This window comes from Pleurodeles waltl, chromosome 11, assembly GCF_031143425.1.
Source record: "Pleurodeles waltl isolate 20211129_DDA chromosome 11, aPleWal1.hap1.20221129, whole genome shotgun sequence".
NCBI classification, from domain to species: domain Eukaryota; kingdom Metazoa; phylum Chordata; class Amphibia; order Caudata; family Salamandridae; genus Pleurodeles; species Pleurodeles waltl.
The window spans coordinates 243,421,064-243,447,997 of NC_090450.1; the positions used below are offsets into that span (position 1 = coordinate 243,421,064).

At 42.0% G+C, this 26,934-nt stretch overlaps 1 protein-coding gene across 1 annotated transcript in view; it reads right to left on the reverse strand.

Moving 5' to 3' along the window:
• Positions 1 to 26,934, reverse strand: part of CUL3 (cullin 3) — a 335,007-nt gene that overhangs the window by 253,163 nt on the left and 54,910 nt on the right. The window contains exon 2 of the mRNA XM_069213488.1: positions 20,460 to 20,657. Coding sequence (XP_069069589.1) covers positions 20,460 to 20,657 — 198 coding nt within the window. The remainder of the gene's footprint in view (positions 1 to 20,459; positions 20,658 to 26,934) is intronic.

The following is a 26,934-nucleotide window of genomic DNA, read 5'->3' on the forward strand; positions in this document are numbered from 1 at the left end:
TGGTGGGGCACACCTTCCATAGCCACAAAAGGGGCGAAAAGCAGACTGAAGGGGGCAAGGGGCAGCTACGAGGCCCAGGGATCTGGCCATAGCACGAGATTGCTTTAAGTGCCTGAGCGCCGAATCTAGTTTGTCTCCGAAGAGACAGGTGCCATCAAAGGGCATGTCCATAAGTGTAAATTGGACATCCCCTAAAAAGCCAAAAGTCCCCGCCAGGCTGGTACTTCAAGGCCACCGTCGGTGCAACTACTCTGCCCAGTGAGTCAATCGTGTCCAGCCCACACCGCATTCTTAACTTTGCTGCGCCCCTCCAGTCAGCAACAGCTTGGGAGAGAATGGCCCGGGCCTCTTCCAGGACCTGTGGCAACTGGGTCCCATAGAGTACTGGTGTAATAGCCCAAAAGGGCATGCAGTGTTCACGGACCGCAATGCCAGACTGGAGAAAGAAAACATCATGTTCCCAGGTTAGTCAAGCCTCCTGGATTCCCCATCCCGGGATGCTGAAGGGAATGCACCCCGAGAAGTAGAGGCTTGAATATACAAGCTCTGAGGGGTAGGGTGCTGCGTCAGGGATGTTGGGTCATTTGGACCAGGTCTCTGGCAGCAGGCAATTGTCCTGTTCACAGGAGCCCCTGTGTAGAGTTTGGACCAGGTCCCCAGCAAGGCATCCGTAAGGGCTTCAATGAAGTGCAAAAGGGGTTCAGAAGTGGAAGCCCCAGGTTGAAGCACCCCTGTCAGGAGGTTAGTCCTGACTGCCAGCAAAGGAAGCTCGAGGACGAGGACCATGGGCGCATTTCGCACCACTACTGAATAGGACACTCCCTCCTCTGCAGGGGGGAGAAACATGCCAGTGTCAGGGGAAGAGTCTAGACCACTGTCCTCACCCAGGTTCATCTGCCAGTCCAAAGGATCTTTCTGGGATTCCAAGGGGTAAGGTGACCCCCCCCATCCCTCACCATACCTCAATCCATAAGATTAAGGGTCAGGATCCCACATACGGGCAAGGCCCCTGTCGAAGTAAGCCTGCATTGTGTGACTCTGGTCCGGCTCTGTGTCGGAGTCAGCAATAAGGAGGGGGTGGACGCCACCCGGGGGCATGGGCGGCGTCCGAAGCATTTACATCAGACCCAGTGTCAAGGAAGGTCAAGGTTGCACAACCGATGCTGTTCAGCTCCAGGGAAAGATCCTGTGGTGCCCCCTGGAGCCAAGAACAAAGTTGCTATCACGGAACCAGTGGGTGCCGCTCCCGACTCCGCAGGGGCCGGAAGGCACACCAGCAGAGCCAGGCTGCCCAAAGATGAGGTGCAAGGCCTCTTAAAATGCCTGGATTTAGGCAGGGGTCGCTCACAGAAATGCAGGGTAGACCGGATCCGTCCCTGTCATAGGCTCAGAGGACGGAAGCCTACAATGACGATGCTCCCCTTCCCTCTGTAGCCCACAGACTAGGCGAAGTCAAAGAATGCTTGTGCTTCCTTGACTTCTTCTTGTGCCTCGACTTACCAGACCGTCCTGAGGACTTGGAATGGGATGATAATGATAAGGGGGGGGGGGGGGGGGTTCTGCGACCGTTCTTGGGACCTTCCTCTCAACACAGAACAGGAGCGATGCGGAGCCAAGTGCTAGGCCACCAGGAGATATAGGGACCACTCCGTCAAAGCTTTGGGATTCATGGCCTGGCAGTCTGAGCACAACTTCGGGTCATGGTCGCACTCCAAACACTGCAAGCACATGAGGTGCGGATTGGTCACAGATATCGCCCGATGACAGGATCCACAGGGCTTGAACCTGGGCTTACGTGAAGCCATCTCCGATCCACTAAGAGTGTAGCCACTCACAAATCTTCGACAGAAAGTTGAAAAAAGACCAGTCAAAAAGTGATGGAGGGTAGCTCTCTTACGATCAGCGCTGGCTGGTGCAGAAAGAAAGGATCTGGGTCTTCTGGCGTGGAAAGTCGTGAAAAGAAACGGACGTCAGTGCACCAGGGTGGCTCCAATATAGGACCCGCAATGTCAAATCCAGTGCGCATGACGTTGACGCGGAGTAGACCGACGCCTGAGGGAAATTTTAAGGGAAGGAATCTTGTTAGAAATGGGGTCTTAGTTTGGCAACCCAGTCCAAGCAAGGACCCTTACTCTAGTCAGGGTAAGTCTCACACAATCCAAATTATCCTGTGCCCACCCTCTGGTAGCTTGGCACTGAGCAGTAAGGCTTAACTTAGAAGGCAATGTGTAAAGTATTTTTGCAATATATCATGCAATAACACAGTAGAACACCACAAAAATACACCACACAGTGTTTAGAAAAATATATAATATTTATCTGATAAAATGCAGGTCAAAACCATTAAGATGCAATAAGTATATGTTAAAATATCACTGTAAAAATGATCTAAAGTGTCTTTAGCCTCTTAAGAGCAATAAATGTCTCTTGCAAGCACAAAGTACCTGGTTTGCGTTCAAAATCTCCGCAAAGAACCACAGAGGAGGAGATGAGTGGAAAACAAGGAGGTGTGTGTTGATTTCTCGGGCCGCACACGGAACTGCGATATTTATTTCTCACGCAGGGAAGGCTTTGCGTTGATTTCCGGTGCTCGGTCTTGGATCCTCTTCGGGTTGCAGGGTTTTCGGATGCCCAGGGGACAATGCATTGAAATACGGTGCTGACAGGACAAAGTCACAGGGGCTGCGTCGATCAGGTGGGCATTGCGTGGAAATTTCTACAGCACAGCAGGCGCTGCGCCAATTCTTATCTGGAAGTTGGGCTGTGCATTGATCCAGTGGGCAGTGCGTCGAATTCCGGTCGATACGCTGGCGCTGCATTGATCTTCTCGTTGCAAAGTCAGTTTGCGTTGTTCCAGTTTGGCGTGTGGTCAATTTTTCACTGCAATGCAGGCTGTGCGTCGTTTCTGGCAGGCTGTGCGCAGATTTTCGCCGCACAGGGAGTTCTTCTTGTAGAGATTAAGTCTTTTTGGTCCTGAGACTTCAGGGAACAGGAGGCAAGCTCTATCAAAGCCCTTGGAGAGCACTTCTCAGCACAGCCAGAGAGCAGCAAGGCATCAGGGCAACAGCAAGGCAGCACTCCTTCACTGAAAGCAGTCTGGTGAGTTCTTTGGGCACCCAGGCAGTTGTTCTTGGCAGGCTGCAGGTTCTGGTTTAGGTTCTCTCCTCCAGGAAGTGTTTGAGTTGGTAGGGGCAGAGGCCCGGTTTAAATACTCAAATGTGCCTTTGCAGTGGGGGAGACTTCAAAGAGTGGCTTAGAAGTGCACAAGGTCCCCCTTTCAGTTCAATCCTGTCTGCCAGGGTCCCAGTGGGTGGGGGGGTCAGTCCTTTGTGTGAGGGCAAGCTACTGCCCTTTGACATGTAAGTGCCAGGCCCTCCACCCTCCCAGCCCAGGAAGACCCATTCAAAATGCAGATGTATGCAAGTGAGGCTGTAGTGAATCCTAGTTCGTTTTAATGGGATAACAGGAGTTAGCTTAGCCTCTGGCTTGTAGACTCGTGCCCCCGTCACCTAGTGACTTTTAACCTACTTAGCTTGCTCTGTCTTAGCCCATTTAATTATTTATTTCTTCTAAGATGGCTGCCTTGTTTATAGTTAGGCCACTTGTTATGGGTAACCTTATCAGTGTCACCGCGCCAAGGCGTCAAGATCAAGCACCAAAGACAAACAAACAGTAGGTGTTCACACTTAGGGATTTTCCCTCCCTATACTTTCGAGGGATTGTTGATATTAATTGCCGTCCCAAGCATGTCTGTTATCTATTGTTTAGGAACACACATACGTCAGGGGACCTTGTAGATCTGTATAAATACATCGCACTTTAGACAGATAATCAGAGGGATTCCGACCAGAGGGGATCGCCACCATCGCTGATACCGATGCTGCAGTCGTCTTGACGCTGACCCAGTCTTCGTGTCCCTGCGGAGTCTGAGATAGAGACCTCATTCCAAGGTAACAAGGGTTTGGGGCTCCTCTCATGGACATGGCATTGGCAGATTAGGTTTAACAAACCCAGCTCTCCTTTAGGTAGGAGGTTAGGCCTTTTCACATGTGGGTATTAGGGCATAATACATCTCATATCTTTTTTATGTATTGCAAGATGGTGGGGGTCTTTGTTATAATGACTCTCGTCTTCACAATACTATTTCTTGCTTTATTCATTATCCTAATCATTGTAGCCCATTCAACTTATCGCAAATTGCAGTTATGTTAAATAAAAACTTTACTGCATCTGTGTCATTGCCTGTGTTTCTATGAGACATAATATATCTGTGAGAAAAGGGTAATCTCCGTTTAACCACGACACTCCCTGAGATATCTTATTTTCGAGTCCATGCGTAAACGGCTGCATAAATCACCTTTTACTATTGTGTTTCTGGTGAGGTGCTGCTAGTGAGCCGGTAAGGTTGGGACAACAGTTGCGACTTGTTGTAGGAAAGACGTAGTCGCCTACAAACAAAAGTACTGTCATCCCTAAACCAGCAGTCTTGCTCAGAGCAAGGGTCCAAACTACGACATGGCGCCACCAACGATGGTGTTTAGGCACTAATTTACGGATACCATGACTATCACTGTCTCACAGACAACAGGTACCCTAAGTACCAGTATACGGAGAAGTGAGTGGTCTTTGGGAGAATCCTCCTCAGCTGAAAAGGTAACACCCGATTAAGCTGTAGGTTGTTCGAGCTCGAACTCATAAAAGGACTTTACTACCCATTTTTGGTGTTCAGTTTCTTAAAAAAAATATGGCTGATGCCATTGACATTCCTGAAAATGAACACAACATTTATTAACGCATGGCCTTACAGATGAGGGCGGGGATGTTACTCTGATAATAGAAGCTACTGAAGCATACCAAAAAAATATTTTACTGTTGGGTCACTTTTCCTGAGGTTGACCAAAGAACAAACACATTCCACACATATGAAGTTGCAAACGTACCTTTACGGTATCAAGCATAACAGTATCATGAAATATCGCTCACATACCAGGAGCATCAGAACTGGTTCGAAGGCGCCCTACCACATGTACTACGAAGGGTGAGGTTAGGTCCCTTTAGTAATGATGGACCTACCTGGCCTATGTTCGCCACATACACATCTCACCCAGGCATACAGAATATGCCGATAGCAGATTTACGAGTTTTATATAATGAATTAGTGGCATTGTATAGACGATTAGTACAGTTCGTAATGCGAACATTGAACACAACACCAGCGTGTCCAGCACCGGCAGTAGCTGGTGGTTATCAATTGGCTACTGGGATTAATCCACAAACAGTGCATACTATTATGGGTAAAGTTCCCACGGAACGGGAAAAAAAACTGTTCTGGATTGCCCAGAAAACGAACCAGCTGGAAGCGGTGTTTCCCCATATGGGACCACAGGAAAAACATAGATTGCTCACTATGTGCTTGCCTTTTGGGATGGTTCCCTCGGTGGATGACTGTGCCACATGGGGTACAGTCTTCGCTGCCATATATACTACCACACATGGTACCCCGACACTTGCCAATTTACCGGAAGTGTTAAAACAAATACAAAATGAGCATGGGGCTGCACCAGCCCTGGATTTGGGGATGAAATTGATGCGTAACTGTGACACCGTATCATCAATTATACTGAGAAATATTAAAGGGGAAGCGGTAGCACTGGCAATTCGCCAGCGTCTCCAGGAAACTCCAAATCAGGAACAGGAGAGACAGCTACTGAAAATAATTTCCGATACCTATACTAGTATAGGACGGGATAGTTTGGGAGCCAAACCTAAAAAATTGGAGTTACAAGGTACCACCCATAAGGAGGGTACAAAGCAGGCACAAGAGGGCTCTCAGAAGCGCTGGGACAAACAAAAAGATTTCAAAGAAAAAGAAATAAGAGAGCTGATTCTCCACACCCGGAGAACTCCGAAAGGAGATGTAATCTCAGAAGTAGGGAGAACATTAAAACTCCAGACAGATATACTGATTCACGTCCCTCTCGTTCCTTTCAGGACGCAGCGGATAGACGTAGCGAGAGAGGGGGCTGTCAAGATTGACGTCCGGAATACGTGAAAGAAAAGAAAGACTCACAACAGTCTACCATTAAAAAAGAAGAAAAGACGCCTCAGCAAAAGCCACAATTTGAAAAGAAGGTGGCAGCACTGACAGTTAAAAATGCCAGTAATATTGAGAACGCTGTTGAGGAACAAGAGGTGACTCTGTTAGACAGCGCGGCAGAGGTCACGATATGTCGCCAGAGTCTGAAAGATCATCTGGATGCGACAGCAACTAGCGATTACATCGCGGTTGAAACAGCAGATGGCCACGTTCTTCCCCCGATAGGGTTTATGATTTAAAAATTCAGATAGAGGGAGACGTGGAGCGCACTATTAGTGTGATATTTTGGGATGAACTTACTAGTGATATCCTATTGGCCGAAAGAGACTGGCCACCTAAACACGTCCGCAAGCTCCCGCATGGGGAAGATGTCATTTTGCCTTCTTTCTCCGATCTTGTTCCGGAAGCAGCAAAAGGAGCCTATGCTGCTGAATGGGCTTTAGCACAGGCACCTGCACTATACCGCAATCATGTAGGTTGGGACAAGGAGTCTCCTTGTCATATTATTCCCGTTAGGTCTACACCCCAACCGCAGCCGCAATACCCTGTTAAACATGAAGCGAAAGCTCCGGTAAAGGAGATCCTATCACAACTTGAGTACCAGGGAGTAATTGAGCCCTGTACATCTGCAATGAATAATCCGTTATTCCCCGTTGCAAAGCCAGATCATTCATATAGAATAGTAGTTGATTATAGACACTTAAATAGTCATACACGCACGTATGCTATACAAAATTCACACAGCACAACACTGATAAACAATATAGTGCGTAAAAAATATAAAACAACATTAGACATATCTTAAGGGTTCTTCTGCCAGAATTTCTCTCATGAAAGTCGGGACCTAAGTGTATTTTCATTTGGCTCTCAGAAACGCTTTTGCCGTTTAATTCAGGCTATAAAAATAGCCCGGGCCTGTTTTCAGCCCTTGTAACATCAATATTACAGGATATTGATTCCGAGGCATTGTCCTATGTGGATGACATATATCTCACAGACGACGTCCTAGACATTCATCTTGCGAGGGTCGATCGGATCATTATTTGATTTGCAGACCTCAGTTACAAATTCAATTTTAAGAAAAGGAAGATAGCCTTTCTTAGTGTGTTATTCCTGGGATATGAGCTATCAGGCGAAGGGAAGAGCCTGGCACCGCACTTTCAAGAGAAATGTGCTTAACTACAGCCTCCGAACACACTTAAGAAATTGCAGTCATTACTGGGTTTCTTCAATTTTGGCAGAACATGCATTCCAGATTATGCTGAACGCATCAAGCCACTGTCTGACCTAGTTCAGCCCAAATTTTCTAGCAGACACTGGACAACTGAACACACGCACATCCTTAGGGACATGCAACAGGACATGCTAGAAGCTAAACACTTACACACACGTGACAATAAAAAGAATTTGGTCATCAGAATAATTGCTGGTGCCATAGGATTTACTTAGGTCACCTTTAATGAGGATGACACGATACAGATAGCATGTAAATCACATTTATACTCAAATGCTGAACAACGTTTTGCACCTACAGAAAAGATTCTGACGGCAGTTCAGATGGCCGTCATAAAAGAGAGGCCACTTGCCCAGGGGAAACGTATTATTGTTGTCTCCCCGGTGCCGGCCTTAGAGGCTGTCACTAAAGCAGCATTCCTAACGCTAAGGCATTACATCCACGTTGGATTCAATGGGCAACGTCTCTGACCGCCACTGATGTCGATTATATATTTGATCCAAGACTTCAAACACAAGAATTTCTCCAGTATGAACAAGAGTACCCCGCTCCTCTAAATATCTTGCCACTAGACAGCTACCATACTATCATATATACTGACAGTTCAGCACAACCAGCTGTAGGTACTAAACATCAATACTCAGCAGCTTGGGCAGCCGTGAGCGGAGTGATGGAAGATGGAGTTTTCCACCCTCACAATACCTACACGCAGACCTTAGGGGACTGCACCGCACAGTTGGCTGAGCTTAAAGCTCTTATTCTAGCGCTCGAACATACTGAGACAGAAAGCCAGACTTTGATAGTCTGTAACTCATATTACTGCGTCCAGTCATACAATTAATATCTCAATCATTGGAAACTGAACAGGTTTAGAGATTCAAAAGGGAACACCATTAAACACAAAACATTGTGGGGGAGGGTGGCTGATCTTAAGGATAAGCTACTGTGTGTCCATGTAGTCCATACATTAGGACACCAACGTGTAGGAGTACACGTTGCCGGTGATATATTGGCTGATGAAGCGGCCAAAGCATCAGTAGCTACGGCTTCTGTGGCTGCAGTGACTCGTTCTCGGACGAGATTGGATAATGAAATACTGATTGCTGTTAAAGATTAGGCTGCAGGCAAACCCCTTCCGAAAGGATACCCTACAAACTATACTTACCATATCAGTGCACAGAATGCTGCTTATACAACGATTCCTGGGGTTGGAGATCGAGTGATCCCCAATGAAGACCAGAGATTAGATCCGATTACAGCAGCGCATGAGGGTGTCGCTTCTGCACATGCTGGTATAAAGGCACAAATAACAATTCTACAGCAACGCTACTGGTGGCCTGGTCTATGCAGACGAACAAAGCAGTATGTCCTTTGATGTGACATTTGCCAGCAGATCAAGGGCTCCAATATCAAACGCCCACCGCAGACATCCCTCTTAGTGTCCGACAAGCCACTTCAGTGTGTGTACCTGGACCATTGTGGTCCCTTACAGCCTGATGGTGCATACAAATACATTTTAGTGGCTGTGGATTCCTGTTCTAGATTTCTGTGGGTATGGCCACAGCGGTCGGCTGACGCCCGGACTGTTATAAAAGATTTGCTGATCTTTAGTGGTACATATGCGGTTGCAGCATTCCATTCGGACCAGGGCCCTGCATTTGCCTCTAAGGCATTCAGGGACACCATGGGGACGATGGGTGTTGAACTCCATTACTCCTCACCCTACCATCCAGAGGGAAATTCGGTCGAGGAGAGGCGGAATCGTGATCTAAAGCAGTCCTTAACAGCTCGAGTATTGGGTTCAGGCCGCAGTTGGTTGCACCACCTATATGGGGTCCAGAGAGAACTGAATAATCTGCCAAGACGGTCCTTGGGGGGACGTTCTCCATATGAGGTTCTCTTTGGGATACCTATGTATGTCCCAGATCTTGATGCCCCTGGTATGGTGGCAGCAGAAAAACCATTTGACATAAAAGACCATCTCACTGTTTTACAGGAGCTTCAACAATTTTGTGGTGATAAATCATCTGCAAGTGCTGCCACCTTATGAATAAGGGAATTGGTGAAAACTTCAACTGGCTGGATTCCTAAAGTTGGGGATCTGGTTTGTGAGAAGATCGCTGTGAATAAGGAGTTCGGTCCATCATACAGAGCACCTGTACCAGTCTTGGGGATACAAGGCACCAGGACTGTCATCTTACCACCACTGTCTGGTTCTAAGACGAACAGATTCATCTCCATTGATGACATCAAATTACACCATGTGGCCGATCCTTCACATTAGACCAGGAGGTCCCTTGGGTGGTTCCCGATCCCCTCTCACTACCCAACAGGACATCCATCTACATAGCAGGATGAACATCACTACTACAGACTATGCAACAATGTCAACTGCTGTTCCGGACACTTCCTTGACCATGGGGAGGGCGGAAAATGAACTTTTGTTGGTTCCAGTCACATCTTCAGTGACCACCCCGGTTCAAGATTTAGCTGTATTTTACACAAACACTTCACCAACGGATGACGTTGTCTACCAAGAGCCTCCACATGCAGTGGATCAGAATACACCGGCTCCTGTGTTTGCAGAGACTACCGCTGGCTATTTCATTGACATTGATGATTTTTCTCCGGATTCATCCTCTACTGTGATTGACAATGTTTCAAAAAGTATTAAGCTGTATCGATGGCTTAAAAAGAACTATTTGATATACCCATGGAACTACTTGTGGTTCTGTTTGACATTTATTGCATTATTTTTATGGATTGGTTTTGTGACTGTTTTCTTTTTGCTAATAAATGGTCACTATATTCCTGATCGCTCCTCAGTGGAGCCTGTTGATGAAGTTTTAACACCACATCATTCTTCGCATAAGGTCTGAAGGGATTTATCCCCTGTAGATATTACTGATGGGATTGTGTGGGACAGAGTTCCATTCGATATATACGGGCCTACAGAAATTATTCAAATACCATACATGTTCAAAATTTCAATGACTGATGTAATTACACCTGATGTTGTCTCTGATGATTGGGATATCCAAACAGTTGATTCCATGCTAACTGAAATGAAGGACTATTCAGCTTTTGAAAGTGAGGATGTATATGATTATACAATGAATTATGGGGAAATGTTCTGCTATAACAATTGGGGACATCACTACCTACACCGTGCAACTAGATATAGGCCTCTCTTGAACTACACACAGTGGGAACACTGTTCGACACCACAGGCGGGGAGTGCAAAGTATTATAGCGATAAATTTACATACTTTTCTGGGCATAATACAAGAAAAGCAGAGTTGTATTATTTTAAAATACCTCCGGCACAAATTAGGAAAATTTTGCTAACAGATACAAAACTGATTTATTCAGATCCCTTTGTTTCCCGGTCTCTCGATTGAGGGTTACGAATACTGGAAGAGCACTATTCACTTGAAGTGTATGGGGAACACAAGATTGGCAAATACAGGGTAGGGAGGCTTTGTTTCGAGCATGCCTGATTCCTGTGCAAATGATTTTCTTAAATGACACTATTGAGCAGACATCCTGTCTGGGGTTAGCAAAAATTAAAGATCTGAACACGCCCAGTACCCCTACTCCGGCAAGGTTTAAAGATTGGCAACACTTCCTTAATATCACAGAGGAAAGGCTAGATGCAATGGTTAAGGCTGGTACCTATAATTCTTCACTTTCCAGTCCCAGCGGGTGGTTGGTATAGCCCACAGACATTAATGAGTGTCAAATGCGTTTTTTGAACTCTTCAGGGGGTTTTTCAATTAAAAGGCCAGACCCTCGCTTTATATCGGGTCAACATACAGGTATAGTTACGACATACAGTGTGGGTAAGCTGTGCCAGCAATGGGTGCAAACGAACACGTTAGCCGCAGTTAAACATCTGAACACTCTCTGAAAATATAGACTTGAAGGATTTTCTGCTGGGTCCTAGAAAACAGCGCTCGAAAAGTTTTTATATGCTATGTACAATGAAATTTGGAAACTTTCCCAAATTGAGGCTGCTGCGCGTTTAAGGCAACTAGATAAGGAAAATTTTGAAAAAACATTAGCTGTTGTCGACAACGGCATGAATACACTGTCCAACAGGATTTATTCACTATCAAAAATAGTGTTGTCTGCTATTGATATCACTCAGACAGACTTGTCCCGGTTATATCATGGGCAAACACAGCTACGTTCCATCATGCAGCTAGGTTGGACGTTACAGACACTGAAAAGTGGCCACATTCCATGGAAGTATATTAATGGGAGTGAATTCTTCACTGCTTTTAATTTTTCCAAGGAACAAGCGACAATGGATAAGAGGGAGGCTAGTTTCACCCTGCTTCAAGTAGAGAAATTAGATAAATTGCCCTTCACAGTAGCAGAGAGTCCTTCAACTATCTGGCTCTTACACAGCATTATTAATTTACTGATTTCGACCTTTCGTTTCTCGAGCTACCTGAAACATCTTGCAGTGGTACGATATGAGCAACTAGGAGATAGCTTTATTAAGGAAGAGTCGGAGTTGCCCTTTGACTATAGATGTCTGAACGGCGAAAGGGAGGTCTTTCTTAGCGGAAGCGAAAGTGAGACTGCTGTTCGTCATTCTATGATATGCAAACAGGTGTCTTTTCACGGTCTTTGCAATGCAGGGGTCGCAAATTTGGCCTGTTTTCTGAAGGGTACTCCCGTCCCCTTGATTCGTCCGGTGTTTCATGTACTTTCCAATGGAAGTTATGTTGTATTGAACGATCAAAGTTGTTGCGGCATGCAACCCGGAATTGCCTACGCAATCTTGGTCTCGAAGTTCGTTACGTGTTGTGGACATGTTTTGTTTCCCCCCCACACGAGAGATTAAAGTATCTGACATGTGGCCCCACATAGATACTATTAATGTGAATTATGACAAGCTGAGTAGGCTAAAGGCGCTATTGTTTCAAAAACAGGTCGCCTTGACATCCGCAAAGGAGACGTATGCTCTCCAGATTGCTAGATCATCAGCCGAGATACAATCCCTTTTAAATACCAATTTCCCCAAACACTTTCGAGAACTGGTATCCAGAATATTCAATGCTTAGAGCACCACTGGGATTGTTCATTTCTTTAAGGCTGTCGGGTCTGGTTTCATGTCCATCTTCCAGACTGTCTTCGGAGTCATCCCATCAGCCATCCATTCTCTCATTTCAAGTGTGTTTGGTGGCTTTCCAATTATTTTGGCTTTGATTGGCGGACTACTACTGCTATTTCTTCTGATTCGCAGTGGTTGTTTATTTCCAGCAACGCAGAGCAATGGAGCCGCTCCCACCAACTCCACTGTGCCGTGAGCGCATGGTTTGGATCTTCGGTGCACCTTTGCTGGTGGAACTGGAGCATGACTGGTCATTGTCATTCCGGCCCCTTCTCTGGTGCGTACAACCAGTCTTCCACTGCATATGGTGTCTCTTTGAACATCTGCCTATGGTCTGTCTTGCTGTTGCACCGACAACTCCTGTGGACCACGAACTGCTGATGTCCCTGATGAGGGTTCATACACGGTCATGCCCCTTGAAACTGAGGTTGCTCCGCGAGGCCACCTATGAGCCTTCTGTTTTTAGATCTACCATGGATGAGGACACTGCAACGGATAACGATACACCAGGAAATACGACTCACTTCTGCTCTGTGGATCCGTTTGTCCGCCCAGTACTAGACTTAACATCGGACGATGTTGACTCATTTTTGAGGTCCTTGGTTGGTGACTTCGATGACATTCTTCAATATTATGCATTTAACAAATAATTTGATGAATTGAATTGCCATTCCCGATTCCAAATTATGCATTTAAATTGAAATTGTTGCACGCTGTGCTTGTCATAAGTTGACATTAACATCTCTGAATGTTTTTTAGAAGATTTGTTTTAACATATTTTTTTTTTAACACATGCTACAGCTTTTTTAGCTTGTTTTTTGCTTTTAGCTTTTAGTTCAGAAGCAAGTTTTAGCATTTGGGTTCCTGTTCCTGTGTCATACTTGTTACGGCAATGGGGAGGGTGTAGTGAATCCTAGTTCGTTTTAATGGGATAAGAGGAGTTAGCTTAGCCTCTGGCTTGTAGACTCGTGCCCCCGTCACCTAGTGACTTTTAACCTACTTAGCTTGCTCTGTCTTAGCCCATTTAATTATGTATTTCTTCTAAGATGGCTGCCTTGCTTATAGTTAGGCCACTTGTTATGGGTAACATTATCAGTGTCACCGCGCCAAGGCGTCAAGATCAAGCACCAAAGACAAACAAACAGTAGGTGTTCACACTTAGGGATTTTCCCTCCCTATACTTTTGAGGGATTGTTGATATTAATTGCCGTCCCAAGCATGTCTTATCTATTGTTTAGGAACAGACCTACGTCAGGGGACCTTGTAGAACTGTATAAATACATCACACTTTAGACAGATAATCAGAGGGATTCCGACCAGAGGGCATCGCCACCATCGCTGATACGGTTGCTGCAGTCGTCTGGACGCTGACCCAGTCTTCGTGTCTCTGCGGAGTCTGAGATAGAGACCTCATTCCAAGGTAACAAGGGTTTGGGGCTCCTCTCATGGACATGGCATTGGCAGATTAGGTTTAACAAACCCAGCTCTCCTGTAGGTAGGAGGTTAGGCCTTTTCACATTAGGGTATTAGGGCATAATACATCTCATATATCTTTTGTATGTATTGCAAGATGGTGGGGGTCTTTGTAATAATGACTCTCGTCTTCACAATACTATTTCTTGCTTTATTCATTATCCTAATCATTGTAGCCCATGCAACTTATCGCAAATTGCAGTTATGTTAAATAAAAACTATTGTAACTTTACTGTATCTGTGTCATTGCCTGTGTTTGTATGAGACATAATATATCTGTGAGAAAAGGGTAATCTCCGTTTAACCACGACACTCCCTGAGATATCTTATTTTCGAGTCCATGCGTAAACGGCTGCCATAAATCACCTTTTACTATTGTGTTTCTGGCGAGGTGCTGCTAGTGAGCCGGTAAGGTTGGGACAACAGTTGCGACTTGTTGTAGGAAAGACGTAGACGCCTACAAACAAAAGTACTGTCATCCCTAAACCAGCCGTCTTGCTCAGAGCAAGTCCAAACTACGACAAGGCTGAGCATCCTGTGTTTGGGGCGCGTCTGAGTGAATGCAGAAGGAGCTGTCAACTGAACCTAGCCAGACGTGGATTGCAAGGAACAGAAGGATTTAAAGACCGAGAAATGCTCACTTTCTAAAAGTGGTATTGCTAAAATAGTAATATTAAATCCAACTTCACCAGTCAGCAGGATTTTGTATTACCATTCTGGCCATACTATCTATGACCTGCCTACTCCTTTCAGATCAGCAGCTACCACTCAAACAGTATGTGAGGGTAGCCCTAATGTTAGCCTATGAAAGGAGCAGTCCTCAGAGCAGTGCAAAAAAGAATTTAGGAGACTACCAGGACATGTAAACTACACAGGTACATGTCCTGCCTTTTGTCTACACAGCACTCTGCCCTATGGGTTAGGTAGGTCCTACCTTAGGGGTGACATATGTAGAAAAAGGGGAGTTTTAGACTTGGCAAGTACTTTTAAATGCCAAGTCGAATTGGCAGTGAAACTGCACACACAGGCCTTGCAACGGCAGGCTTGAGACATGGCTAAGGGGCTACTTAAGTCGGTGGCACAATCAGTGCTGCAGGCCCACTAGCAGCATTTCATCTACAGGCCCTGGGCACATATAGTGCACTTTACTAGGGACTTATAAGTAAAATAAATAATCCAATTGGGTATGATTCAATGTCATCATGTTTAAAGGGAGAGAGCATATGCACTTTAGCACTGGTTGGCCGTGGTAAAGAGTGCAGAGTCCTAAAACAAACAAAAACACTATCCAAAAAGTGGAGGGAGGCAGGCAAAAAGTTAGGGGTGACCACCCTAAGGCTGTCAGGTCTAACAAATTACAAGTCTCTATCAGATACTAGTCTTTGCAACTGGAAATAAAATAGTCATACGTTTGTGATGAGCATGGTTATGAACACACAACATTTTTCTAAAACATAGTGATATGATTTCTAGTAAACGAATTGTCTGGAATACCTTAATTCTATCTTTACAAAAAATGAAACAACCTTAAATTAGCCCATGTCACTGTTACACATATCAAACAGTTTCTGGCTACCTCAGGGTGCTACTCCTTTCGGACCCTAAGGCCACATTTTCCTCAAATACAATTAAAAAAATATATATATATATATTTTTGTTTTTGTGTTGGCAACATACAATGAAATAGGTTTATGGGAAAGGTCTATAAATGCACTGACTGACCAGATTAGATACAGAATTTAATTTTACTTGTGTACTTAATGACATCAAATTGATACTCAAAACTGACTAATCTCTGAATTTTTATTTTTATTTTGTCTATGTTCAGAAAAATCACTAAAAGCCTTGAACTAAAAAGGAATATTAAGATATTCCACGAAAGGAAATCCACTATACAGTGATCAGTCGGGATTTCAGAGCACTGATAAAAGAAAGCTTAAGGGCATCCAAAGAGCAAAGGTTGTCTGGAAGTAGTCTGAAACAGACTGGGGAGCCTACCTTGAGCATCCAACTATGAGGTTCAGGTAGACCCGATATGCGATACTAGTTGCGACCACCTCTAACACCTTTGTTAACAATTGAAGGTAGGGTTTCATTCCCACTATGAATCACAGGCAAAGTATGTGGGACTGTAGGATGGAGAATATGAAAATGTGTCCTGCGAGTCCAAGGACGCCATCCCATGGGTCGGAGGCAGAAAGAACTTGAGCCAGCGTGAGCATTTTAACTGTGCCTTCCATAAAAATAAAAAAATACATTCAGAGGCCAGAGGTTTAAGATGGGTCCAAGGCCTCCATCTTTTTTGGGTAATCAGAAGTAGCAGCAGTAACCCTGTTCACCTATTTCTAACTCTGGTTCCCTTTCAATGCCAAATTTGGCCAAGACTAGATTGACCTCCTGCACAAGGTTGGCAGTGAGGCTGTCAAAACATGAGCCAAGATGCTTGAAGGGTGGTGAGTGGGGAATTAAATGAAAGGACGAGCACAGCTCTTTTGAACGATCTGCAGTGCCCATCAATCTAATGTAAAGGGATTTCTGTCAGGAAAGGGGAGGAAGGAAAAAAAGTTGAATCCAGCTTTCTAACAGCTAGTTGTGGCCATGAAAAAGCAGATCACAGTGGCAGGGTACGACAAAGTAGGGAACTGCTGCCTCTGCCAATGTCAACTGTGTTGGCCACCACCAGGTTGAACTGGATAGGAGGCTAACACTGAGTATGCCAGGCCCTGTGGGTAGCAATTTTACTTTCTGCATCACTGAATTAACTGATGGGCCAATGAAAGCAACCCTAAGAAGCAGGCTCTAGAACAGCTGTCTTTTTACTTCGAACGCAGTTGGCTTTCTCCCCAAAAATTAAAAAGGCATATCTATCAGTAGCACTAGGGCATTCCTCAAAAAACTTGGTGCATACATCCACGTGTGCTGCCCGAGTCCATTGTATGATCTACACAGTAGTCTGACATATCCTGACCATTTTGAATGTTTTGGGTAAAAGTTCCTCTAAGCTCTTCAGGCGCCTCACAAGATCTCACAAGTTATATCCCACTGTGCATATGTGCATCTGTCCAGATGACAAACCACATTCAAAGATCGTAGTGTATGGCTATCTGAAGAGAACAATTTCATCCAAAATGCATCAATATGCTTGGATTCCCTGACCAGCAGAAGGGAAAGCATCTGAAATAACCTTGCTGGTAGACGCTCACACCCTAGGATTTTCCTGAGTAGGATACTGAGGGAGGAATGCTGGATCACCAGGAGCTGGTCTATGTAACCTAGCCACAGGTCAACTTACTGGTGGAGCTGAGCATAATTTCATCTAAGTGGCCAGCAGAGTGAACATAGGTGTCGTACTAAAGAGTAATTGGTCTACAAAATCTCGCCCCAACTGGAACATTTCCATGTGTAAGTAGTTGTTTCTGCAGTGAGTAGTTGTAGGTCAAAGAAGTTCGCTGTCCTGTGCTCTACATAGCAAATGAGGCACTTCTTTAGTTAGCAAACCAGGTGGGGATTCAAACTTTGTTTTTTGGAGTTTATCCAATCTACTAGGTTTTTTTTTAAAGTTCTTGTCATAGTTGTCAATGTCGGGGGAGCAAGAGGCTAGGAGTTGTGTTTCAGTAAGGTGGGTTCAATCGCAGTATTTCATATCTCAACATAGGCCAGTTGAGGGCCGATGTCATCTCTGGCTCGGAGGCAGCTGTTGAAATTTGATCCATCAGAGGCACCAACGAGGTTGTCAGAAGCAGCACCATTGAAAGAACCAACATATATCATGGGGCCAGGTTAGAAGTAAAGACTGGTGCTGGCATGGTCCTGGGAGTAGGCCCTATGAGTCAGTCAGCGTGGGGGAGGGACTCACCGGCAGAAGTGCAATAGGTGGTCTCTAAAGCCCTATGGGGCCCGAAGGCACATGGTGGCACAAGACAGTTATTGATTTCAAGTACTCCAATTGTAGTCTGGCACCTGGAAATATTCTACAGGTGAAGAATCAGCAGTTGTAAGTATCCATCAGAATGAAGAGTTAAAGAAAATACCCGCTCAACTGTTTTGTAAACTTGGTGACAGAGTACACATCTATGTTTTTTCAATTATGCATTTCAAAGCTGCTTTATATTTTTGCTCACCACTTCAAGCACAATATTGTGCTCAGTAATGTACATACGTTAACAAGATAAGACCTTGGCTTCTCAAAGCTGCAAGAACACAGACAAACACTTAACATAAACACAAGATTTAGGTTTCTTACAATAGAACTGAGATTCCAGTCAGCCCTTTTATCTTGAAGTATTGCATCACTTTGGTATTGTCTGTCAGTATTTTTATTTTCTGAGAGACATTTAACAGTAAAGACTTCAGGGCTACCTGTACTGCCCAGAATCCTGATTTATTGTCAACCTTTCATCTTCCTTGCATTTAAGTCCTTCTGGAAGAGGGGCACTATGCTAACTCTTCAGTCATCCTAAAGGCAAATGTTATCACAGTCACTTTGACTAGGTATTTCTAGATCACAAACAGTTTACTGATTTTATGTAACATGCAGGAGCCTATTTTGTTTTTATAGGATTTGCTCATCAGTTTGTCCTCCAACCTTCCTGTGTCTTGCCTCCTTTGGTCCTTCTTTTATTCTTGAAGAAGCCTCATCTTCAGTTTAGATAAAGAACGATGCTGGATGACTTCAGATATTGAAGTCTTTGAACTTTCTTACAGATATGGAAATGCAAGACAAACTATAGACCATTGTGGTAAATAACACTACAATTTTCGAAGTTTCACATTTACTCCAGAGAAACACTTGTGGTCAGAGACACTGGATGTTTTTTCTGCCTTAGGGCTCAATCTAATAAATACAGACTGCCTTTAAGAGCAAAGATGCTTATTTTTGTATCTTAAGCTTCCTTCTGGTAGCTTGAATTCTATTCTAGGCTGCAAGACTCCCAAAAGGGAACTTTTGATAGCAAATGCAACATCAGTTTTGTTAATATTAATTAAATTATTGAAGAGAGAGCGAGTAACTTTCCATCTGTGTCTGCACTGAGAGCCGAAATTCATCTATTGTCCTCGGTATTAATGCCATGAATGTGGAAGTACACTTTCAGGGATTCTGCCAGAGAGAGAGTCAAATTTGTGCATCGTCTCAGCTCATAAAGCCTAGCTTACCACTGGTCTGCTGTGCATTTCTAAATCAGTGTAACATGTTTTATGTTTTATGTCACACTGCTATCACAATTCTACCCCCAACTGGAATATTCTGTTTCCCATAGTTCAAGGGGATATAAACAGACTCATCTGAAACTGAAGAAAGTGCAAGTTTAATTTAGGAGTGCTAGAGGCTGTATGCCTGTAGCCCCATTCCTCTCTGCTGCCAAGGTACAATCAGGCTTCTATCTCTGTTTTACTTTCATTTTTCTTCTAGCGCTTCTTTGTCTAACTGTTTAAGTAGACGCTGACACCAGGTAGAACCTAACACCAAAGATGCTGACAATAAGGCAGAGGAGCCATCACAGTGAATGACTTGTTACCCACGCCTCATCATTCCTTCAACAAGATGCCTCACTTCATTCAAAGTGATTTCTGTAGTTTGGTAAAAAAAATTATTTCCTTTGGATAGAGAAGCATTTCTTTTGAAGGCTCACTCTACCCTTTTTTTATATAAAGTACTACACATACTGTGATCGGAGTTTTGTGAGAAACAAAGGCCTCTGATGACATTTTTTGATCTCTCATAAGAGAAACTTTGACCGATACTGAAAGCTTAAAACTCCTTCTCCTAAGGTAGTCTGACAGTGAGTCAAATTACACTATTAATTCATGCACTTCCTACCTTGTATTACCTTATACAATAAGCAGAAGTTGTAGAAGATGCACTTGCTTGTGTAATGTTACCCAACAAACCAGTTTAAAAACAACTCAACATTTTTCTTTCCCAGAGTATTAAATATCATGTAAACAAATGACTGCTCTCTAATGGATGACAAAAGAAACTGGATAATATTCCCACCTCCAACAGTTACAACACACCAGATAAAGACTCCATGCATTCCTTTTTAAAAGACTGATTTAGGATAAATCGTTTAGTAATGGGCTTCAAAGAACAGGAGGAGACTTTTACAAGTTTTTTTTAAAAAAGAGCGCCATTACCGAAACTCCATATTCAAACTGGCCTTGGATTAATAGTAACCAAAAGCCAAACCAACCAGAGATTAAGATTTAGGGAAAGCCTAAACAAGTTCTTATTGTCATGTACTAAAAGAACTTCCTCCCAGAGAATTTTCCACAGAGGGACATACAGCTAATAGAAGAATAACAGTTTTAAGGGGACACTTTTGCTATGGCTCAAGAAATGCAAAATCAAATTTCAACCCAATAAAATAAAATATTAAAAACTGCATTCCTACCCAGACTAACAAAATACAGAAAATCTGCTCAATTGTGATTGGTTTCACATTGTTTGATTAAGTGATGTATAAATGAAAAGGAATTTGGAGGTGTGGACAATCTATTCTCAATGATCCTGTAAAATGATGCAAAGAAACCTTGTTTATAAGATGCTCCGTTACAACTTCTCGGAGTCCAGTGTACAGTTTTTCTCCATGTTTGTGCAACACCATTGTATAGGCATTTCTATAAAGTTCTTCAAAGCTCAAGCCACTATTGTTCTTGCGCTGTATTTCCTGGATTGCATTCTTCAGAAGGTCCCAGATGCTGTTGACATACTTCTCATCCATAGTCATCTAAAACATTAAAGACAAGAAAGTCACTATTAACTACAGAGATCTAGTTTAAGAGTTTCTCATTCGCTAATCTTGTACCCAATCATGCAATATAACATTCTCATACAGTGCTTGTATCATTAAACAGAAATACGAAGTGTGACCGAGAACACATGAAGAAAGCTTTCCATCTGTTAATGCACTATGACACTGTCAGGAAGACTAACAACCTAGAATGACAATTCTTTCAACAGTAAATGATTTTCTGAAACAAACTTAAAGGTGAATTCTAGTCGAAAACGTGCCCAAGACAAGCCAAAGAAAGACCCCCTAAGCCTACAAATGGAGACAAAAGGAAAGGTTTACACTTTAATTCTTTATTATGCAGGTCCACAGGGCTAACAGACCCAAACTGTACTGGTCGGTTTTTATTGCACTAATCTGGCACAAAAATTGAAAAAAATATTCAGATTTTCTAAGTTAAACTTAACTATTAAGATTGGTTACAACTGCACGTCTTGCTCAAAAGGAGTGACTTATTTCCGGACGTCAGCGATACAGTTCCTGGAGAGATTTATGCACCAATAAAAAGACAACCACCTGGTCAAAACTGTAGAGTTAGCTTTAAAATTCTTTGTGTTTGGCATGGCAATCTGAGTTACCTGACAGCAGGCTTGGATCTTCCTGAAAAATTAAAAGAACGGGTGATCGCGCGCCAGAGCAGCTAAGATGGCCGCTCGGTAACGATGCTCCTGAGTTGCCGAGGACGTTTCTGTATCGAGGAGCGCATTTTCGACAGCTGACCCATTTTTTCTTCAGAATATGGTGTGAGAACGTGCAGGGAGCAGAATGATGAGTTTTTAAATCTTTTTAACTCTGGTATTTCACAGTTTAATTCACAGAGTTTGTCTTTCAACTTGCTGCGCCCTTTCTCACAAGAACGAGGCCGCCATTTTGAGAAAAACATTTTTATTCCCCAATTTATTTTTCTTTGCTACGTTCTATGTTACCAAATACTATTTTAATTAAGTGGGGAACTTTATGCTTTTTGACATTTTTGGATGTCGTCTCTGAGGTTGTTTTAGACAACCTATTCCTTCGAGGTGACCTAATAGACTGTGCAGGAACATCAACTAAAATAATGTATTAAATATTTACAGCATTGCTAAAATGGAAGTTTCTCATACTTCAAAAGTATCTCTATCCTCTGTTCCTAATTCTAATGGTCGTAAAGGCTCCGAGGGCAACAAAAGAGCTAAAAAAAGGCCCATCCTCCCCAACTAAGTCGCCATTGCCTCTCAAATTGGAGGACGTTATGGATAAACTTAAGTTCATAAAGCATTTTGTTATGGAGACAAATATTGTGTTACAACGAAATTGAAGAGAAATGGTCACGGCTGGATTCTAGACTTTGAGGTGGAACAGAAGATCAGTGACGTACAAGATACTACTGTTAAAGTCGATAATCTGACTAAAGAAGTCATACTACTTTAAAAAAAAGATTTGGAAAATCTTAAAATCGGTGAAATAACCTTCGCATTTATGGCATTCGGGAAGGCTCAGAAGGCCAAGATTTGATAACATTTTTGCAAACTCCTATTCAAAAGATGGTTGGTCTACAGAATACCATGGTTGTCAACATTAAGCGAGCCCATCGTATTGGTCCTCCTACATCTAAACCAAGAGGAATTATCGCCCTCTTTCTACAATACTTTGATTTAATGACAGTTTTAACTGCCGCCAAACAACGTAAACAAATGTTGTGGTCAGGCCAAAAGATTTTCTTTAGACAGGTTATGACCACGGCAACAGCCAAAAGAAGGAAAGAATTTCTGGATCTCTCTCCAGCTTTAAGCTCTATGAATGCTAGATTTGGCCTTATTCACCCTTGTCAAGACAATTAAGACTAAAGCTTTTTGGATTTTCATCATCTTTTGTTTCTTCTATCAATGGAGTGCTTTTGCTACCTCTTTACTTCTCTTTCTCTCATGTACTTTCTTCTTCCTCTTTCTTCTATTATTTTTTTTTTAACCTTACAATGCAATGTTGGCATTAACAAGCAACCTTATTTAGATACGTGTTCATCATTTTCCTTTCCACCTTATTCTACGATTCGCATGTTGTCTGTATTTTAGATTTAGTTAAGGTTCTGTTGTCTAAATGTCTTCCAACATTTAAATAACCAGTCTTCGTATTATTTAATAGAATGTTAAGGGTTTACTTAATCCTGTTATGAAACAGAGTGCTCCAACATCTCTCTCAATTGAATTGTCAGGTTGCTCTTGTACAAGAAACACATCACAAGGAGCAGGACTTTAAAAGTCGAAATAGAAACTGGGTTGGTCTTGTTTTTGGTTCCTCTGCAGCTCATAACGAGAATGGGGTAATACTTATGTTTCATAAATCCTTACAAATACAGGTTATAGAAGAGATTAAAGACTTAACAGGCAGATGGATTTTACTGACAGTTAAAATTAATGCTGTGTTATTTTCCATTTACAATGTTTATGGTCTAACTGGAGTAGAGACTCAATTTTAGGTTAATTTTTCTTCTTTACTATCATCTTGCAATTCTGAAAATCTTTTGGTAGGAGGTGATTGCAACCAACTTATGGATCCTTTTGTAGATCGTCGTTCTGAAACTCGTTATAGCCCTCATAAAATGCAAACCGCATTTCATCAAGCAATTTCCTCCAGAGGTTTACGTGATATATGGAGAAATGCTCATCCAGATGTATTAGAATTTACGTTTTGTTCTTCAGTACATCACTCATATTCTAGAATAGACTATATATTTGCTACACAAAATATTCCACAATCAATTTCACATGCTAATACTGGGTCTATTCCTATATCAGATCACGCTCCGGTTATTATTGATTTGAACTTTCCAGGTAATTTCCCGTTTTCTAATCGCTGGAGGTTTAATAACACTTTACTGCAAGACCGTTTATTTATTGAACAATTTACAATGTTTTCTAAATATGTTTTATGCACAATTTACCTTCCAACACTCAGAATAATTTTATATGGGATTCCTTTAAAGCTACTGCTAGAGGCTTTTACAGATTATGTTACCACTAAAAAGAAAGCAAATTCTAAAGTTTCCTCTCAATTGATTGCACAAATTAAGCATCTTGAGCATGAATATTTCTACTCTAACAAACCAGGTGCTTTATCCAGGTTGATTGATGCTAAATTACATACAACACAATAGAAAATCTTTGGAAAGTGCATGTGACACTCTACTCAAAATAAATTCCAAATTTTATGGGGGGGGGGGGATTAAAGCAGGTAAACTATTGGCAAATTATCTAAAGATTAAAAAACAAACGTCTAAAATTACTGTTATCACAGACACATTTGGAAACAGACGAACTAGTGACTCAAAAATCCTGGAATGCTTTACTGACTACTATACCACATTATATACTCCCGAAAGTACTTCTAATATAACTGAAGTTGATACCTTCTTACAATCTATTCCTCTGACACAAAGTAGATCTGTCTCTGTTAGACTCTGAACTATCTGACACAGAAATTAAAAATGCCATTACCAAACTTCCAACAGATAAGGCCCCTGGCCCTGATGGCTTTTCAATTGAATTTTATTCAACATTTGCATCCATTTTTGTTCCAAAGTTATTAACACTTACACAATATTTTATATCACAAGATCAAGCAAAGGGCACTTTTTCTAAAAGCTGTGCTCGATTCCTAAAAAGGATAAAGATGTATCCAAATGTGGTAATTATAGACCTATATCCCTTATCAATGTTGACTGTAAAATCCTTGCAAAAGTCCTTGCCTTACGGATTAATCATTTTATCCCAAATTTAATAGACATTCATCAGTAAGGTTTTGTGAAGGGGCGATACATATCAGATAATTCTAGAACTTTTCTCAATATTATCCATCTCACTTCTAAATCTAGTTACCCTATAGCTGCTATAACTGTAGATGCTGAAAAAGCCTTTGATCAAGTTTGTTGGGATTTTATGTTTGGAGCATTAAAATGGCATGGTTTTAGTCCTCATATTATTAAACTTATCAGTATTTATACTCCTCACCTTCAACATCTATTTTAGTCAATGGTAAACAATCCCATTACTTCACCCTACACAGAGGTACTAGACCAGGTTGTCCTCTATCACCTCTTTTTTTATATTTGCCCTCGAGTCTCTTCTAGAGAAAATACATAGGTCATCTGATTTTTATGGCTTTAAGCATAAAGACATAGATATTAAATACACAGCATATGCTGATGATATTTTGCTTTGTATTTCTAATCCTCAAAAAACTATTCCGGAATTTTTTCACTTACTACGAGAATACTCAAGTGTCTCAGGGTATAAGCTTAATGTAGACAAATCTGAGGTTTGCCATTAAATGCTTATTGTTTACCCGACATGTTTAAAGATACTTGTTTTACTTGGAACACTAAGCATATCACATGCCTGGGCTTATCCTATTCCAATTCTATTAAAGACACTATTCGAATTAATCTCAAAGAGGTCAAGTCACAGATTTTGAAATTGCTCAAAAGATGGTACCCTCTTTATTTAACTTGTTGGGGAAGACTGGCCACAATCAAAATGATGTTGTTGCCCATTTTAAATTGTTATCTATCTATGCTCCCAGTTAAACTTCCCTCTGATTTTTTAAAAACTATAAATACATTATTTATTAAATGTTTATGGAACAAACGTAAATCTTGTATGTCTTTAATCAAATTACAAGAACCTAGAGATAATGGAGGTGTAAATTTTCCGTGCCTTAAAAGATTTCACTCTGTATTTGTTTTAAAAAATATCGTTGTCCCTCTCTCCCACTTTTCACAACGGAACCTCTCTATGGAGTCAACTGGAACACTTGCAAATTACACCATTTACTTTTAGAGATGCAATTCGCCTTTTAAAACCCCCTAAATCCCTTCTCTCTCTCTCTCTCCAATAATCACACATTCTATCTCTACTGCCAAGCCATTACTTATTACCTCTCACTCCTCATACGAGAACCTTAAGCAAACTCCTATGTGGTACAATAATGATATTAAATTTCATAATAGAACTCTGGTCTGGAAAGAATGGATGCATAAAGGCATTATAACTCTAGATCATTTACTTTTAGATAATGCTTTATTTGAATTTCAAGATATTGAACAGACATTTCATATCTCCTCCTATTACGCTGTGCAGTACCAAACTCTCTCTGCTATCCTCTATAAATTGTTATCTCATTCTTTAGATACTCCCCCTTCTACACAGCCTATTTCCCAGCCTCATAATTTTTCCTCACAAGTCCGAGCGTCCTTCATATACAAAACCCCTACACATACCAGTCTTGTGAGACCAAAGTCGAAAATAGAATTAGCATGGGAGCAGGATTTCAATCAAAACTTTCCTATATCTACATGGAAACAAATATGGTCACAACTCCATACAACATCCCGTTCAGCATCTACAACCCAAACATTATTTTATTTTTTATAATAGGTTGTACTATACTCCTATAGATCTTTATAAATTTAAACTTACTACAGACAGCAAGTGTTGGTCGTGCTCTAAAGAAAATAGCCAATATATGCACATGTTTTTTGGCTGCCCTTTAGTTCACACTTTTTGGGAACAAGTTTCACTCAGATTTTGTCCACCAATGTACCTTTCAGTATATTACATATGTTTTTGGTTAGTATCTCATCTATTTGGCATTCCCAATCCTTGCTTCGTAAACTGGCTAATTTACTCATTGCTAGTGCACTGCAAATTATAACTTCTAATTGGAAAGATGCCATAAAAATATCTGTTGTAGCTTGGTGGAATCTGATTTGTTATAATCACAGAATGGATCGAGCAAATGCTAATACTACTCAACTGTTAATTAAAAGAGAAGCTATGGCTTCCTCTCACCTCTTTTCTTCTGCAACACAAGACCTTTCATACTACTGTTAATACTATTTTGAACCTCCATGAATGTCTTTTTTTTTTTTTAAGTTAATGTTTGCCTATTGTGAACATGTGATTTTCATTTTACACTTTTCTTTTCCTTTTCTTCGCTTGCTTCTCTTTCTTTCTTTACTCAAACATAACACAAATGCTAGTATTCTGTGGTACAATATTCTATTCCGGTTGTGTATATAAATTGTTTTTATAGGTACAATTATCTTTATGACTTTCTAGTTACAATATAGTTATCTTATTGTACTAATGTATGCTAACATATTCAATAAAGCATTATTAAACAATGGGGCGTTGATTCCTGCTAGTCTGGAATAGCAATGCCAACAGTGAGGTAAAAG